The 19,724-nt window shown below is 36.9% G+C and overlaps 1 protein-coding gene across 1 annotated transcript in view; it reads right to left on the reverse strand.

Annotated features, from left to right (window-relative positions):
- Positions 1 to 263: 263 nt before the first annotated feature.
- The window catches only part of SLC26A7 (solute carrier family 26 member 7), a 70,288-nt gene continuing 50,827 nt past the window's right edge, over positions 264 to 19,724 (reverse strand). The window contains exons 12-18 of the mRNA XM_014265019.3: positions 19,609 to 19,675; positions 15,823 to 15,939; positions 14,052 to 14,100; positions 11,322 to 11,422; positions 8,846 to 8,900; positions 8,653 to 8,756; positions 264 to 6,653 (exon numbers count right to left, since the gene is read on the reverse strand). Of these exons, the coding sequence (XP_014120494.2) occupies positions 6,618 to 6,653; positions 8,653 to 8,756; positions 8,846 to 8,900; positions 11,322 to 11,422; positions 14,052 to 14,100; positions 15,823 to 15,939; positions 19,609 to 19,675 (529 nt within the window). The 3' untranslated portion in view covers positions 264 to 6,617. The remainder of the gene's footprint in view (positions 6,654 to 8,652; positions 8,757 to 8,845; positions 8,901 to 11,321; positions 11,423 to 14,051; positions 14,101 to 15,822; positions 15,940 to 19,608; positions 19,676 to 19,724) is intronic.

Raw genomic sequence — 19,724 nt, forward strand, 5'->3', positions numbered from 1 at the left:
ATCTGGAAGCACTCCAGAATCAAAAGAGTGCTTTTTATTTTTTTTTTAATTTTTTTTTTTTTTGGTAACAGATAAGTTATAATTGCTCTTGTTCTTTCAAAACATATCTTCCTTTATGATGGAGGTATTCTGAATTAAGATTTTGGCTATAGGAACCAAGCTAAACCAGAAAATAATGAAATTCTTGAGATGCAAAAATGGTCACAGAGAAAGAGAGAAGAGGAAAAGGAACTTGAAGCAAAATGCTGAGGGTTTTTGAAATTATTAATTTATACTGGAATATAAACTACACACTCTGTAGTATCAACTCACAATTCCAATACTGTTGCTGTGAACTCAGAGAGACTTTATTTCCAGACCCAATGAGCAGCACACATTTTTTACTATACTATCTGAGCCTACAAATCAGAGCAAATGTGCAAAAAAGCACCTTCCCCGAAATCTTAAAACTATTAGTTGCAAGTAACAATTAAGGGAGTAGATAATTTTGCCTCTCAAATGAAATATAAAACAGTGTGTCCAAATTAGTGACATTTGTTTTGTGGGATATAAGTGAATGTACAGTGTACAGCTTAATTCAGCATTGCAGAGTTTTCAAGAATTCCTACAATTTTGCTGTGTTTTTAAACTGCAACAATATCACAGTCAAAGCACAATGGGAATGAGAACACTTCTCCTCATTGAGTCAGTCAGAGCAACAACATAAGCCACTCTCTTGGTTCTTCTTAAATATTAACCACCTGAATTTATCCAGCACAAAAGACCTCTTTACTGGAAAACACACGAGAAAAAGCAGATATTTCTCTGCTTTTGCATGTCATACTCTTCAGAACTGCTGTGCAGCCAAAGGATTCCCAGTACGGAAGGACTTGCACTTCAAGTTACCTTTCAAGTTCCTGGTGAGAGCTGATCTTCAACTTCTACATGCTCATTCTGAGAATAAAAATTATGATATTTTCTGTTCTCTCACCCCAAAGAAAGAGAACTTGGATATTTCTTTGCTATTGTCTGAGTTTAATTGGAAAGGAGAGCTCTAAAAAATAGCCTAGCTCTAGACAATAGCCTATGTCATCAAGATTAAGAATATTTAGCTGTCTAGCATCTAGGAATTTATGGAACTGTAAATTGTTTATACTTTTTCATACTGCTGTAAAATCAAAAAAATGTAGCAGTTGCATTCATTTTTGTAGAAGCAAATGCTTTCATAAATTACTAGGCTTGAAAAATTAAGCTGCTACATTCAGGGCCAAAGTTTTAAAGATATGTCAATCCATTTTTCATTAATGTCATTACAGTTATTGGGAGGTGGTGGGAAGGTTTGCCCATCATTTCCTCTCTACTGGGATAAGCCACAGACTGTACATAAGCAGTGCCGTCAGTATGTGCCAGTTGGATATGAGGTGCACCATCTGTAGATGCAAATGACAATTTAAAAAAGACATATTCAAATGACTGTGCATGCAAAGAGGCAATACTGGGGAAATTGGACCAAGATTTCTGTATTTCTCATAGAGGTAAAAATGTCTTACATGCCATACTCCTGTAAGAGCTGTGAGGAATTAAAACTTATGAATGTAAAGCAAATTCTCTTTTTTCATTGTTAAGATCTAATACATTTTGAGGTTGGAGAAGGCAGCATATCTCCTAACAAAGTGGCTAGTACAGAATGTAAAAAAAGAGAATTGAAATAATGAGGGCTTTTTCCTCCTTCTTCATGCAAATTGTCTCATATTCCAATTTATTTCAGTATAAATTTATTCTTGCATATGCTAATACATGGAATCAGAAAAAGAAAAAATATTTAAATGCATTATAAAACATATGGAAACATACAGATTATGTGATCTTTAGTAAAATCTATCTTAATGATGAAGGCACCATTTAGCATGCACTCTGGAACTGCACTCCTTCATTTATTTATGAGTTCCTCTAGACAAAGAAAGTATCTTCCAAAAATAGGAATACCATATTTTCAAGGCATACTGTGTATTTTATTTTTGAAACTAGTAAATGTCAAACAGTATTCATACACAGTATTGACACATTAATGTTTTCATTCAACAGTGAAGATACCTTTCCTTGTTACATTATATATTTATGACACACAGAGCTGTCAAATAAATTATGTCAAAGCAGCTACAGCCAGACCTTGTGACACTTGAATCATAGAATCAGGGCAAATAACCTTTAAAATGAAAGACATATGACAAGAATTGGAAACATTTAATTTGCATAAATGTAATGTTAACAGTCTTTTCCTTATTACATATTTTATGCCTAATTTTTAATTGCCTTTATATTCACTCTATAACATCAGTTTGCTCTCTCTTTTTTTCCTCATTGCTTGCTTTGTTTTGGAATGTGTGAAACAAATTCTGTAAGCGCATATGATCAGATCACCATTTTAATATACTCTGGTTATCAAATCTTAAATGTTGAGAAAAACTCTTTACTCACATGATATACTATTTAAAATGTAGAATAAGTTCCTAAAAATAACTAAAAATTCCTAAACACATCAACTAAATGTATAATCTCTGATAACTTTGGACCACCTCTGCAAAAAAAACATTGTATTTAGGTTCTCCTATGAAGTGCAGAATACACCAAATGTGCAGAATTGAAGCACTGATTTGCAAAAGATTGGTGACTCATACACACTGAATTTTGCAACATAAAGTCTGAGCATGTAAGTATCCATACAAGAAGCAAAGTGAGTGGTTAGATTTTCAGAATTGCTTACCAAGAGTAGTAAACTCATTAGTTTCATTACTTGAAACCCGTTTGCAAATGAGAGACTTCCTCAAGCCTCTCTGGCAGATGCAGTCTCTCTCTTGCTTTAGAAATCACTGAGGACAGAGAAACTCCACAGTTTGCTCTTACTGCTAACACTGCAGAAGCTCATAGATGTAACCACATTTGATGAAACTTTGCATTATTCTGAAAAGTCCCTAGGGATGTTCAAGCAAACAAGGCTGAAGGTACAAAGATGAATGTCTGCAGCAGCAGGGCACAAATAACTTAACCCCTTATTGTTCCTGACTGTAATTCCCAACTCCATTGGGATAGTGTGGCCAGGCCTGCACAGCCATAAGGACACACAGACTTTGTGCAGGCTCTTTGCTACAGAATGAGTTTGGCTTCCTTGACCTTTCTGGGTCAGAAGAATAAGTACGGTTTATTGTAATTAAGATATTCTTTTATAATAACAGCAATTGGACTAGATGATGCCTGTTGGTTTCTTTCAAATGTTACTCTATTCTATTTAATTCTATTCCATTCCAGTAAAGCTAATTGTGATGTTTTGGGTTCCATGTATTTACATAATAATTCTGAGAGCCAGAGGAAAGCCAGTGGACAGTCTGCATAAAAAAGCATTGAGAGAAGGGTAGAAATTGATAGTGGGGATTGCCTCCAAAGTTTAATCCAGAAGTTTTAAGGTGTTTCCTTAAATCCTCACCAAAGAATTAAACAGTTGTCAGTTGAGTCTGTCAGTGGCAAAAACACACCATCAATAGGGATTTGCAAAGAGCAACTCGGGGAGGACATGAAGCAACTCCCTTCCCATCAGCAGACCAACCATGACCTGGCAGTCCACGAGGTCTGATGGCAATGGTCTCCTGGACATTTGAAGGCAGGCCAGGTGCAGCCACATGTTTTAGTAAACTTCAGTAGCTCAGAAGAGTGGGTGGTGGAGAAATGGAAACTGTGTCAGTGGTTTGTAATTTGAAATTTGTTCTTCCGAGTCAATGGTAAAAAAGAAATAATACTCCATCCCCCACTGCCCATAGTTGTATAGAGCAGCTCTGTTTTGACAGAGCTTAAACTCAGTACAGGTATTTTAGAAGAAATTGAAAGGGCAGCTATCTTCACATGCCCCTTAAACACTGTTCTGCTGAGAAACAACTATCCTAAGTGATGCCACTTGCCAGACAGGGAATATAATTAACAATACATGCTCTCAGAAACAGAAAGTTATGTAGACAAATTATATATAGCAAAATAGATTACAGAAATATTATCCCAAATCCCAGTGTTGGAAGGTTGGAGCCAATGGGAGATAAATGTTCATCCCTAAACCCGTCATTAAACTGATCAAAAATTATTCCTATTGAAAGCAATAAAAATTAGATGCTATTTTGATAAGCGCTACAAAATTGATTATTAAATGCAAAAGGTTTCTTAAAAGGCTAATACTACAAGGAATTTTAAAAGCATCTGTGTTGTTCCATTTACAAGATCATTCAGAATAAAGTGAAAATCTCCTGAAAAGTGATGTTATCTTTGCTAAAGACTCTATTTTTAACAATTTCATTAATCAACTAATCTATAAATTTTCAGAAAAAACATTCAGCTGACAAAGAACAAATGCTGAACCTAGTAGAAAAGATACCATTTATTCATTTATTCAGTTTGCAGTTAAGTAGAAATCTCCATTCAGCTGTGACATAAAATTGATGCTTCTGTGATTAAAGTACATTGTAAATAGTTTTTAAAGTGTTAATAAATTACTAAAACTGTTTCAAGAAATTATTAATCAAATGTTATAGCCTGTTACTGAGTCCAGTGATGTAATGAGCCATTTGCAGTCAGCTATAGCATCTGAAATTAATGTGCTTGGGACAATATACAGAATTTATTTCTCCTGCATATAATGAGTTTCTCACTTATCAGCCTTTTGCATAGTAATTACCAAAGCAGTCTCAAAAGAACTTGTACAGAACATTTCTAGTCCTCTGTGGGACAAAGCAGGGAATAACTACAAGAGTCACTCATAATTGAAAGGGCAAGAAACCCCACGGCTCTCTCCCATTATCATCTACTAGTGTGGAGTGACCAAGACTTGAGGAAAAGCATATCAATGTCTTAACTATGCAGAGATGCAGAAGTCACTCCATGAGCCACTTCATCTCCCACAGGCATCAGCTTTGGGCAGAGAGAGCAGGGAGGGTCCAGACAAGCATACAGATGTAACTGCTGCTGAAAACAGAAGGCTTAGAGCTAGATTTTGCCTATATGTGTCAGCTGCACAAAGCCTCCTTGTACTTCCCTCCTCTCTGTAGTGTAAGATGGCTGTTACAGATGTGCCATATTCATTTACCTATAGCTTCCACAGATTTTTTTAAGTTGGTGAAAAAAACCAAAACCCCCTACTTCTTTTCTCATTTGTTGATTCCTTTTTGCTCAATTCACATTTGACTGCTGGTGTCCACATAAGGGAACAAAGGTAAGAGGAGAAAAATCATACATAGAATCATAGAATGGCCTAGGTTTTAAAGGCCCTAAAGATCATCTGGTTCCATCACCCTGCCAAGTGCAGGGACACCTTCCACTAGAACAAGCTGCTAAAAGCTCCATCCAACCTCACCTTGGACACTTCCAGAGTCAGGGCATCCATAACTTCTCTGGGCAAACTGTTCAGTGCCTCAGCATTGTCACAGTGAAGAATTCTTCTTCTAATATCTAGTCTAAACCTACTGTCTTCCAGTTTGAAGCCATCCCCTTGTCCTATCACCACATGCTCTTGCAAATAGTCTCTCTCCATGTTTCTTGTAGGCTCCCTTCAGGTACTGGAAGGCTTTAATATGTTGCCAAATAACATGATAGCTGTGTGATAGTATGATCTAATACAATTGCTGATAACCCATAAATACAAACCAAGTACTCAACCCGTGAGTTCCACCACCCACTTTGTGTGCTCACACACAGTAAGTATACTGCACATCACATCAGGATTGTGGCTGAAATGTGGCCCACATCTCATGTGCCACTACGGTCACCTTTCAGCTTCCTCAGCTGAAGATTTCAACACCAAACAAATCACAGCTCAAAGTAGAAATGCAGACTGGAAAAAATGTGGAAAAATGCTGGAAAAAAGAGTAAGTTTTGGAAAAATATTACCAGTTTTTCCTCTTCAGACTGAGACTAAAGAATACCTGTGGCTTTGAAAATGTAGCAAACCATAATAGCACAAGAAAACAAATATAGAGGGAGGCAATCCAGTGTTCTTAGTCAACATGTATCTGACTTTTCTGCATAGACTTGTGAGTTCTCCCACTGGTCTGAGCAGGCATTAAAAAGCATACAAAACCAAGTGCAAAAAGTGAAAGCATATGATAGTTGTGATGCTGTTACTGCAAATAGCTGTACTGAACAGAGGAAAGAGTAAGAACAGCCATTAGAAAATTTATGCATTGGTATATGCCTTGCTGCTGATACTGTATCAATTGTACTCTTTTAAGAATTCATGTCTCTATTCCATACACAAAACTACAGATGAATATTACAACTAATGTTACAATAGAAGATACTAAATGAATACACCTAACTGGTAAACACAGTACCTCATGTCTGCTTTCTAATAATTTGTATATAAATGTATATAAAAATATTTTATAAAACCACTATAGAACAATTGCATAAAAATTCTCTGAGTGATCACAGCTGAAAGATTTTCTCTCTGAAAGGTAGATCTGTCGTTACTGAATGTACTAAATATATATGGTATACAAAAGATCATCTATGAGATCCGCTGGAGAAAAAAGTGAACGAGAAGCCATGTTGTAGTTCATTTTGAATATGAGCAGATGAAACTCGCTATGCTCAATGGGTGGGCATCACAATTCACTCTGTTCACTGAACTTGCTGTAATTCTAAAATGACAGAAACAGAAAAAAAAGCATTATAATGTTTTCCTAGAATATAAAGTAAAATTAGGATATGAAGGAGTGCTAGCTTGAAAACACCACTAATATTTAAAAAAGTTATTTGTGATTAAAAAATGTTATTTAAGATTAACTGCATAAAGTAATAGGCAAGTATCCTAACAATTTATAAACATAAAAATGAGAACGACACATTTTCATTGGAGTATGTAGATAAGAATATCTTTTCTGAACAGCAGCAGAGATGAAAATGGACCACAAAGCCCTCTTACCTCTACCTTTCTGACAGTGGAAGACTATTTCCTGCTATGTGGGGAAGCTGAAATGTGAATCAGAACAAATCACTTTCTGTTAGTCTCCAACTCCTTCCTCATATTTTTTTTCTATCCTATTCTGCCTATTCTGTCATGTTAACACTGAAGAGTACTACTGACCTCAGCACCTTAAAAAGGCACAGGAGGAGTACATAGACTGGCAGCTACAGTGTGCTGCTGCTATTGCAGTCACCCTGCCTTTTCATTCCTGTCCACCTTATCTTCAGGTGTTCAACACAATGAATACATAAAAATCCCTGAAGCACATGCTGTGAATATTCTGAAGAAGCACCAGCAGTATACGTACACTGTTCATAATTACATTTAAAATTTGAGTTTGCATGTAAGCCTTTCAGACTAAACAGCTAAGCCACTAGGTTTGACTTGCCTAGCAGCTCTGATAGAAACAAGTAATCAGTTCCTTAAAAAGTGCACTTTGAGTTTTAACGCCCCCTTTTCATCATGAACATTTGTCCTGGTCTATCCATGTTTCACTTCCATAAAATAGGAATGCTGGTACATAACTATCTTACAAGAATGTTAGGAAAGTTAATAATGTCAATATAAAAAGCAGACATTTTATAACCCACCGATCATTCTAATTCATCTAATCAGACCCAGACAAAATATACAATAGCCAACCCCATTATTTTTGCCCTGCAGTTATCATTTCAACAAATTATTTTTTGTAGGACAACATAATGAAAAATGTTGAAAAGCGCTGAAGAGAACATGTTTTTCTGGTCAATTCACGAGACCAACTATGCCAGCTCACCTTAATCTGGATAAATCAATGGAAAGTGGTTTTGTCCATAGGCAAGTCTGATTTAATTAGTTAAATACAAAGTGAAGAACAAAAGACAAACGACCAAACCACAGACGATGATGAGTTTAATGTCTCTTGGAGAAGGCTCTGAGCCAAGCTCTAGCCAAGTTTGAATCATAAATAAAACCATGGGAAAGCACACTGCTTTTAATGGACACTCACTTGCACTGCCATGACAGTGGAAAAGAATCACATAGTTCAAGAGGAAAGTCCAGGTTTACAATCTTTTTAAAAAGGAATGCAGGAATCATTGAACAATAGATGCTCAAGCCTCCCTTCTCCCTCTTGCTCTCTCTTCTACCTTGTGCAATTCCCCTCTTTCCACCAGTGAGCCAACACAACGAGGTACAGTGCAGGGCAGAGACAAAATTTCTAACTCAAACCAAACCAGCTGGGGATCCAGAACCGTTTCAGTCAGACCAGTGCTCTGATGTGTGAAGAGCTTCAAGCATCCCAGGCTGAGAAACAGGAGTGTTGTTTCAGTAATGCAGAAGAGGCTGTGAGTTAATTTGTCTCACTGAGGGGCCGTGTTAGGTGTTTCTAGATGACATAAATCTTTCCAGTGGAGAATGAGCCCAGATTAAAGCACCACAACACAGCTCCTCTGGATCTATCATAGAAGATGGAGATGTTGTTGCAAAAGCAGATGTGGTGATGGGAAGAGAGTGCTAGCAGCAAAAAATGGAAAACTGCATTTCTCAGCCTGAGGACTAGTTGTAGATTATAGATAAAAGATTTCTACATAAAAGGTTCACTGGATGAGTAATACTTTCCCAGACTTTAACAAATTGCTGTGAGCATCCAAGAAGCCCTCCAGGCTTCACCTACTCCTGCTTGTAAGTCTTACCCTGTGAATCGGAATGGCATCAATTGCTGAAGAAATAGATTCAAAAAATACAGGATTTTCAGAGTCAAGATTTCCACCATACTGCATTGCTTTTATCAAGGAACCTGCAGTAAAACAAACACATGAGCACAGAGAAGATGGTGAAGATATATAAACCATCATGCTAAAATTTTTACTGTAAGCTGATACTTGCCTTTGCAGTGTGCTAGCAACACATCGATGTATCTGTTTTTACAGTCCACGTAAATCTATGTTTGAAGACAAGAAATTAAGAAAAAAAACTGTTTAAAATACCAACAGGGAAGAAAGTTCACAAAAAGCCCACATTCAAAGTAGGCAGAGCCCGGAGCGCTGCTGCAGCAGCTGTACTGCCAGCAGCCACCAGAGCGAGCCCTTCTATAATGCAAACATCACCAAGCCACATTTATTTCCTGTCACTGCTTCACTGTATTCTACAGCTCTGCTGAGAATTAAAACTGAATTTAAGTAATAATTTTGCAATTTCTGACTGTATTTTTTAGGGGTATTATTTCCACTTATCTTTTTTCAGTGTGTTTTCGCATGTCCTTACCATATGCTTACTTCCAGTCCACACAGACAGGACTCAGACCTAGGAAACTTTGAGACTTATATCAAAAAAGCACCACAGTTATCATGCTGCATTGAGCAGTAAGTTGTTCTTTATTATTTCTTTGAAAATGTTCAGCTCCCCAGAGGCAAAATATTAATAAGATAGAAAACAAAATCAAACCAAAACAAAACCAAAAAAAAAAAGTGAAAATAACTCTAAAAGCAGAGTAGGGAATTCTCCTGCCAAATGAGGAATATGCTAAGCAGTTACTGCTTCAAAAAATGTTTAAATAATCCTTGTGAAGTAGAAAAATTCTGGGAGGAGATTCAGTGAAAATCCCATCAGAATATTCTATTTTTAAAATAGAGCAAAAATCTTACTCAGTTCAAAAATCCTCCATCTCTGACATCAGCGATGATATTTTGGGAAGGAGTGTAACAAGGACATGTTGAGTGTGGTCGTCTCGGTAGGAGGAGGAGCAACTTGGTTTTGGACCAACCATTTATCCAGAGGCTGCACTACCAACCTGTGCACTTCACAGCCCATCCAGACTTACCTCTCACAAATTTGTCAAACACATCTTTGACATAATTTGTAACTTGGAGGTCTCTAAGACGTTTTGAAAATCAGTTTCACAAATTTTTAAATGAATACAATATTGAATGCTCAATATTTCAAATGGATATTAGACTATTAGTGACTATTGTTCAACAATTAACAGTCCTATGTGATCTGAGTTCAGACCAGAGCAATCCAGGTCAGTTTCTATTTATGATGAACTCTTCCCAGTACAAAAGGATAGGAAAAGTACTGATAGGTAATAGCTAATAGTCACTCTCACTAACCCTATTTTTCCAGTTTTCTTTTTCATTATATCCCTGCCTGTATGTGTAGTTTTAATTTAAAATATTTTAAGGCAACATTTACTTCACTGTGCAATCACTGCAGTAAATTGAGAAAATTGTTAGGGCAACAAGAGGTCTGGGCCAAGACCCAAGTTCAAATCTAGCCCTTTATCTCACTCAGAAAAATTATGCAAACCAAGTCTTCCATACCCACTTAATGCTGCACTCACTACACAACTTTCAAACTCCAGATCTGATGGAAGTGTAAGAAACAGCTTTGAACATAGTTTTTTATCTGCTATATAGAACTACTTGTTATGTGAAACTATAGACTCATAGACTAGTTTCGATTGGAGAGGACCTTTAAGATCATCAAGTCCAAGCAGTGACTTGGCATTGCCAAGTCCACCACTAACCCATGTCTTTCCATCCACTCTGCCCCACCTGTGGCACCACCTGGGGCTGCTGTGACCTGAGTGCAGGACCCAGCACTTTGCCTGGCTGACACTCACACAGCTGGCCTTGGGCCTTTGATCCAGCCTGCCCAGACCCCTCGGCAGAGCCTTCCTGCCCCCCAGCAGATCAACACTCCCACCCAGCTTGGTCTCTTCTGCAAACTGACTGATGGTGTACTTGATCCCCTTGTCCAAATCATCACCAAAAATATTAAACAGGACTGGCCCCAAGGGAGAACCAGTTGTGGCCAGCCACCATCTGGACATGGTTCCATTCACCACAGTAACCAGTGACTGCTGGGTTTATTCTTCTGGGAGCATCTTGGAACTCCTGCACTGCCTGAACCCAGTCTGCCCACAGGAGAAAGGATGGAGATCATGTTTTGACCTCTGGCTTAGCAGACAGTAGAATATACAGATAAAATCACAGAATTAAAGCTGAAATTTTAAAGCAGTAAATTTACTCGTCTCTACAACTGACATGGCAGGGTCAAATATGATGAAAAACCAACTTAAAAAGGGAAAAGTTCCAAAACTCCTCTTCATTACATATAGATACATAGATTTTCTCTGTTACTCAATAGAATATTAGATTAGCAGATATTTGCTCTCTTACCCAATAGAAATATTTTAATGTAATTTTTTGTATATAAACACAGTACAATTTAATACCAAATCTCCGTTCATCTTTTCTATAGGTGAAAGATTTATCCAGTGACATAGGTGGAGTGACTAGTAGTTGGCCCCAATAACTCATATGTATAATTATATACAGAATGTTTCTAGTGTAATGATTACCTGAAGAAGCACAGAGACTCCAGTGTAGTCAAAGAAATTCAGTCCACTGCAGTCTAATATCAAAACATGTCTGTCATTGTGACACGGCTGCACCAACTCACCTACACATTTGATAAATGAAAACCTTTAATTAAAAGGAGAATACTCAAGAAATGGGTATAAGAATGATGATATGTCAACAAAATAAGCCCAAACTATCACAATAAAATTGTCATTGTTATGTGCTGGGGTACCAGGAAAACAAGTGCCATATTTTAGAAGAACAAATGAAGAACCTTTAGGGCAATGGAAAGAAGTGATGACAGACAGAATATATTAATGGTGATGTTTTAGGCAGCAATAGTGTCTCAAGAATTAAGCAGTTGCTTCTTCAGACTTTAATTTCTCATTGAGTTGGCTTCTTTGGAAGATTTTTCATGGTATACAAAGACAATATATCTTTTTTTTTTTAAATTCTGATATGACACTGATTTTCATAGGCCCTAAACACCTGCCTATGGCTTAACTTAATATTCACCCATAAGGAAGAAATAGATCTAAAGTGGAGTGTTTAATTTTCCTAAGGCTTTACTATGCTGGTTGTTGACTGGGTAATTTTTTAATACACAACTACGCATTCATGCTGGAGAAGAAAATTGTGTTGGCAAGATTAGCAAAATTCTTATATTCATTCTTCAACCTCAGGCCATCTTGTGTTTAATCAAAACATACTCTGTTCTAAACGCATCCTGAGCTAGCACACAGATAAATGATTCCTGGCTTTCATAAAGTGAAAACTAGAAAATACTGCACATCTTATTTACATTGTTCTGTGAACAAATGTTTGTTCACAATGCACGCAACTGAAAAAAAAAATGAAGGAAAGCAATTCTGATTGTAAAGATGAGTTAAGCTGAATGGCTTTGGCAGAGCAGAGGTAAAGATTTTAAACTATTGAGGAGACTTGGAATTTTCCCATCATGCAAATTTGTAATGATGGTAATTCCTTTCCGACAGTAGTCTGAGAGCAAAGACTTTTGGACTTGCATGTCCAGACATTTACTGTCTCTGTTCTGTGTAATGTGCATGAATAGATACATACAAAGAAAAAGATAGGATTTTAGAGGGAACCTCCTGAAAATTACTGTGATAAAAACACAGGAGGGGTTCATGTGATCTCCCAGGCTCAGTATAATAATTCCCTGCTGCATCCTGAATTGCAATAGAGGCTTTCTGGCCTCTAAATGGGGCGGTAGGTAAAGACCTGCACCCTCTTTGGATCAGTGGCATGAGCCAGAACAGCTGTTTCACTTGGTGCTGATAGAGACAGTATTCCCCAAAGGGATAAAGGGAAGATTCTGATGAAAGCATACATTTTTTCCCATGTTTTCCTGGACAACTGCCATAAGGCTTAAGGATTGTGTCCTCATGCTCCCATCCTTGAAAATTTAAGCTCAGCATTTTGCTTTTCTTTTTAAAAGGATTTTTCTTTTTTCTCTGTTTGTTGTTGAAAAGACCCTATGAAGAATCACCATAGACTGGTTGATATAAGTAATGACAGCATTTAAGTCCTCAAGGTAGGTCTTAGGCATTCAGAAAAGAGGTCTTGTGCTTTCTGTCACTTTTGTATATGAGAAACCAGTTCATCTTCAAGATGACTGAAATATGTACTGGTAAGATCTCAAACATAATATTTTACAATATAGTCGATAAAATACAATATCATCTTCAATAACCCTTTTCATCGGTTGCTATACTACAGCAAAGCACTTTGTTGCCCCTAAGTTAACTAAACATTGTAGTACCATAAAAATGTCCTGAGTCTAGTTAACAAATGCAAACATTCAGATAACAGCCTCCAAATCAGGTTTTCTACTGTGGCTTTAATGCTTATAAGGGTTTTAAATAAACACTGTTTTAATTCTATCCACAATGAAATCATCTGTATGAAGTATCCACTGCAAAAGGTTGCTGCAGCTCTCCCATGGGAATGTATGTGCTCTGGTTTGATTTAAGTGCTACAAAATGTGGAAAGAGTGGAGTTTCCAGCTTAATTGAAAGGAAAGCTCTAGGAGTTTTTATTATATATTGTATTGATATACTGTATAATATTGGTGGTTATCGTGTCACTAACAATTCAGTTGACATTTTCTGAGATTTCCTCCTATGTGGCATTAAAGATCCCAAAGATTTTACATGGTTCTAATCTTACTTTTACTTTTTCATACTAATATACTCTGCATGCAAAAAAAAACCCAAGACTAGAGCTTAGCAAAACAGTCTCTTCAACCTGGTCGGAAGATGAGTTCAGGCAACAGTACGGGAAGGGTTTCCCCACTATGTACCTGTCTCTTTACACACACACTCATTCCAGTGCAGTAAACAGGGACACAGAATCAGAGGGTGGGCTGGGTTGGAAGGGACCTTAAATCATCCTGTTCCAACCCATGTGTGATGGGCAATGAGACTTCCAATGGAAGGGTCCACTCCCATAAAAAAGGCATTTTCAAGGGGTTCCCTGCTTTTGAAATCTTAAAATGTCTGTCAAAACCAGAATGAATTACAGGACTTATTAGGCCAAGGTTAGCATAATTTAATTTATCATTCATGCTTCATTGAATGTTTGGTCTAACTGAAAATATTTATTTCCTCAGAACTTGTGTGCACCTAGAAATATATAGAAAAATGTGGAACTATTTTGCACACTTACATCCATCTTGTTTTAACACCATTTGTAGGTAACAAACTCACCATGGCAACTTCCATTGGAAAATGAACAGAGCAATGTGTTCTGCTCACACTGAAATAAAAGCAGCACATTATTAACATATCAAGGAAAACCAGTCCATTGCACAGTGAAGAGAGAAAATCAATGCAATACATAAGAATTCTGTTTCTCAGTACCAACGTTAACTCATTCTCTCCAAAATCATGCCCTATGCAATAGCCTGTTGTATGTATAATATTTTCTGGTATAACTTTAGAAGAATGCTGAGATACATACTCAATCTGATATTTTCATTTCTTTTTAACTGGCTCAACCTCTGTCAAGCTTGGATTCACTAGAAAGCATATTTTGGAAACAATGCTTTTGGAAAGCAGGGGGTGGTTAAGAAGTGGTCAAAAGATGGGAAAAATGTTCTTGACAAGAAAAATTCTTGGCAGTGATTTTATAAGATTAACTTTTGATTAATTTTCTACTTGCTGCAATCTCATTTGCTATGCTAATATTTTAGTAAGAACATTTTTGATGTGTAAATTTATTAAAAAATTATATTCATCTTGACAATTTTTATAATGGTTATTTCAATATGCAAGTTCTCATAGAAACATGAGTTAAAACCAGAAACAGAGAACAGAAACAAAAGTGAAACTGCATTTTTTCACACCCATTATGTGCTACAGAAAGACTTTTACTCAACAAAAAAAAAAAATTAAAAAAAAAAAATTGTTTCAGACAGCTGTACTGCTGAGTACCTTACAGAAGAGACAAAGGGTAAAATCTCCTTTATAAGTAATGTACAAATTAACTTATTAAATTGACTCAAATTAATTCCATGTAAACCCTAAGTAATTTCTTTCTGTTTGGAGCCTTTTTATCATACTAATCCAAATCAGTCAGCCTTGCAAAACCAAGGGAAAAAGGCATCACATTTTCTGAGCTGAATTTCCACCCATCTAAGTACATATGAGTAGCACAACTCTTTGTCAGGGGACAGCATAGGTGGTTAAGACATGTTGCTACCTTAACAACCCATCTAAGACACAGCTTGGATTTTCTCAGCCCAATTTGACAAAATGGATGAAATTGTCTACAGTAAGCATTGTATCATATTGGAATGTCTTCATGGCACTGATAGAAAAATGATAATTTATCTTTTCCCTTTTAGGAAGTGTTGCAGGAAGTTGCAGTAGTTATGTGCAGATGAACTTGGAAAAATACTATACTTACAGGGATATTCTGCAAAAATGTGATATACCTAATTTGTATACTGTTTATTTTTCTAATACAATCAGTGCAAAAGAGGAAAAAGCAGCAATATCATTGATAAAATGTAGCCACTTTCTTCCTAATTCTCCCAAAATTATTTATAGTTAGAAATGAAGTGTCCATCTCTCAGGGATTTATCTCCAGGAAAAAAAAAATCACATTTTATTCAAGCACATTTGTAGCTACTCATTGTCTTTCTAAAATCCCAGCCTTATATCAAATGAGATTATGTAAGTTCTTCTAGAAATTTTGAGTTTTGGATAAGTGCTTTAATGTCTCTTACAGGACCATATGCAGAAATAGAAGGGATATTATTTTCAAGTAATACAAAAATAGTCCATATTGAATCTGATTAAGATTAGAATTAGCTTTATTCTAAATGAATAATTTCAAATGTTGCTTCTTTATACCTGTTTCAGTATCTGATTGCATTCTCTAAGAAATGCAAGGAAGGCAAACAAAATCTTCAAGCTAGTCATGGTGATTACTGAAGTGTAAAGCACATCCCACCTTGTTTACAATATCACATACCTGGCTGCTCATGCCGTCCTTCTGGATTATCTTTAACAGGTCAGCGTGAAATTTTCTGGCGTTCAAAAAGACTAACGGGCTGTTGACTGAAACTATTTTTACCTGTTTTAGTGATTCCTGGGGAATGAAATAAACATAATGCTGAAAAGTTCATCTTGGATTTGGAGAACAAACCCCGGACTCATTTCTTTCAAAAACCTGAAAATACCTGTGAAATAACTTAGGAGGAGCTTTGGATTGTGAAAATGATTTAACAGATAGTTATATAGATTAGCCTTCACACATAACTGAAGTAAGAATGGAAACACAAGTAATATATAATGAAAATTATCTATAATACTATTTAGCGTGAAAACAAGCATACACATTATGAGGCATAATACTAAGAACTATTAGCTAACAATTATAATAGCATTATTTCAGTTGGTGTGATTCCCAAGCATAGACAAGGTAACATTTGCAGACAGGGAATATATTTTATTAGACAAACGCATCTTGTAAAAAGTACACAAGGATTTAAGGCAAACACTGCAGGTGGTTTGGGGAAAGCTGGCAATATTCATCTTGCTCATCTGAAGATGACCTTAGTACAGAGACAGTTCTCCATGAAAATATTTAATGGATACAGATCAACCTTGAGTGGCACATTTAAAGCTTTACCAGCATATTTCTACCACCAACACAATAATCTTCACAACTCTCCATTGCCCTTGAACCTGTCTCTGCACTTCACTAAATAAGCTACAACGAGCTTACCAGCACCTTCAGTCAGACTGTGCAGCTCAAAACATAAATGTTACACAGCAGAACAATTTTGGAAGGGCACCAGATGATGTTCCGAAACCCTCAGGTACAAGTGGCAGACATTTTGCACAAAACAAGTGTTATTTCTCTCACTCTCAAGGTGCACATATAAAAAATCATCAAAAGCCAGTAAGAAAAATAATATTTATATATGTGTATATATATATTGGACAGCAGTAAGACATGCTTAAAGACTGGTTTTGTAGGGGAACTTCTGTAGAAGTTGCTTCTATTGAACTCCCAATCTTCCACAGGTTGTGTGACAATGGAAGCAAAAATCAAGAATTTGCAAGAGAATAAAGGTCAGCAAATACTCTCTTTCTTCCTAACAAAAATCATGTAACAATGTCACAGTCAAACACAAGTAAGTGGAGCTGACACGGACCATTTTTTAGGTAGTTAAAAATTGTTCGGGATTGCATTGAAGATATGCAGTTTTCCCAACAGACTTTCAAGCAAAACAGAAATGGAACCACAAACCACATAAACTATCTCCTTATTGTAGACTGCTATTCAGACTTCTGGGAATGAGATGATCTCTGACACCACCACAGTGACCATGAAATAAAGGAAACATTTCAAACATCCCAACTGAGGCAAGGAACCCCAGACTCTGTGTAGAGACTTTGCGCAATTAACCTATGGATGTGATTGCAGAAAATACCACAAATGAGTTTTGCCACAGTCAGATATGTGGCAAAACTCAACTGGCAGTTAAAATGTATCTGTTTGTATGGAATAGAGCTCTAAACTGAGGGCAAAACAAAGCATGGTATGTGCTTGAATGGAGAAATGCTCTGACATCCCACAGATTCCCACAAAAATGATGCTATAGACAGCTTGGTGTAGAGACAAGTGGACACTTCAGTGCCATGGCAAAGTAGAAGATAAAAGATAAGAAAAAAGGAAGACTGATGTGCAAAGATCAAATCCTGTGATGATCAAGCTTCCATAAGTACAAAGTCCAAAACTTGAAAGGCTCTGATCATAAGGTCAGATCAAGCAAATGGCAGACTTGGGTATAATTTTTGTCCAGAATGGACAAGGTCAACTGGGCCTAAATTAGACCAGCCAGTTATTCCTGGCTCTGGTTTGACTCTTTGATGACAAGAAGTGTTCAGAAGAAACCAAAACTTCCTCTTTGTTGTGTCCTTGCTAAGAAAGCAGGAAATTTATCTCAGGTGTCTGTTCCTGCCACCCCTCGGAAGGCCCGGGGCGATTCCCCTGCACACTCTGCTCGGGTGCGAGTTCAGTGCCAGCGAACGCCTGGGATGAAATGTGTTTCACATAACCTTCTAAATTCCCTTTGATTTTTTTCCACATTAAAGTGTCTTTTCTCTTATTGATGAAATAACCCCTATAAATCCTTAATGGCAGGGTAGATCATTAAGCCTGCATATTTTCATGTTTAAAAGTCCTGTTGTTTATGTTTAATCTGTTACTTACCAGGGAAACTTGGATCAGTCTAACATTCATACATTAAAAATTACCCTAAATGACTGCTGCAACCCAGTGACTCTAAATTCAATTAAAGGCATATTTTCCTTCTTTGTTTTGTGTAATAGCTCTTGAGCAATTTGCGTCTCTAACATAATGTTATTTTCCCCACTGTCTGCAGACACTAGTTTGTTATTAGGTTACTGGCGTTAATCTTACTGAATTAGGGGGAAAAAAAGCAGGGGACCAGCTTTTTTAAGCTTTAAAAAAAAAATGTATAGGCATTTGTACAAAGTGCTTCATGGACCGATATGAAAAATAGCAGGCAAATCAAATTTTTGTTACCCATCTCTGACAAGGTTACTCCAACATTTTTATTAAGAATGAAAAGTAATATAATAATTGACAGCTGATCCAGCCTCAACAACAGCGTTTTTCATTCACATTTCAGAGTCCTCCCCATTCTTATGTACCTTTCACATTCCAACGTTTGCCAGCCTGCCAAAACAGTAAATGCCCTTGAGTCCTCGGAAGTTCAGATTTTTAGCCCAAGATAGCTTTGATGGAAGACATTTGCCAGAAATAATAAATTCTTTACAGAAGTTCTGCTTAATGGTGAAGCACTAACTACTGAGCATGTAGTTTACTGATACATAAGACTCTCCATCAGCACTAAGGGAAAAAGCACAAAGAAGGGAAAGAGAAACTGCCACAGCGGAAAAGGCAGGATGTCCTGGTGATGGGGCTCTCTGCTGACAGGACACATGGTTCTACTTCTCTCTTGGCTGCTGACCTACCATTTCATCTTGGAGGAGGGAGTTCACCTCTCTGGGTCATTACCCTTCTCTCCTTACCACAGACCTGAGCAAAAAGCAACTTTGATGATAATTGCAATGAAAATAACCAAAGAATCTGACTGGTTGGTTTAAGCTTTTAAGAAGCCAGATTTAAAAGGCACAGTCTTTAGGAGAGATTCTTCCACCCATTTTTCATGTACACAGGGTGATGAAATTTGTGAAGCAGTCTGTAACCAATTTGTCGTGCTGCCCCTCTTTGCCCAGCCTTGTGGTGTCCTCTGGGACAATCTGGTCACGAGGGGTTGGGGAGAGAAATGGTTTCAGAAAAGAGATTGGGGATGATAAAAATACCAAAGGGCTTTTAGGAAAACTGATAATAATGCAGAGACTGCTATTGTCTGCTCAGATTGCCCTTGCCATTCCTGGCAAGATATTTACTTAACTTTAGGAATTAGGAAACACTGAGAAAGAGCAATTCATAACTATAAATGACAAATAAACTAAGATAGATAAATCTAAGAGGACTTGCCTAATTTCACTTTGCAGACAAGCAGAACCACCATGAAAATATTCCAGCGATGGCCAACTATAATATTATTATATTATCCTGGCTTTAGATTTCAAGTGGTCATATCATAAAAGCATTCCCTTGACTCCCTGATTATGATCTAGTAACTAACTAGAGAAAGCAAACAAATCTGAATTAGTGAAACACACACACAGAAAGTTAAAAAAGAAATTAACTTACACAATTATCTTCTACTTTGTATTTGTATTCCACTTCTTTCATATTTTTCAAATTCAGTGTCTTTGCTCTGTGATCAATACATAGAGAAAAATCTGTACAGTTAATCATTAGTAGTC

Source organism: Zonotrichia albicollis, chromosome 1, assembly GCF_047830755.1.
Source record: "Zonotrichia albicollis isolate bZonAlb1 chromosome 1, bZonAlb1.hap1, whole genome shotgun sequence".
Lineage (NCBI taxonomy): Eukaryota > Metazoa > Chordata > Aves > Passeriformes > Passerellidae > Zonotrichia > Zonotrichia albicollis.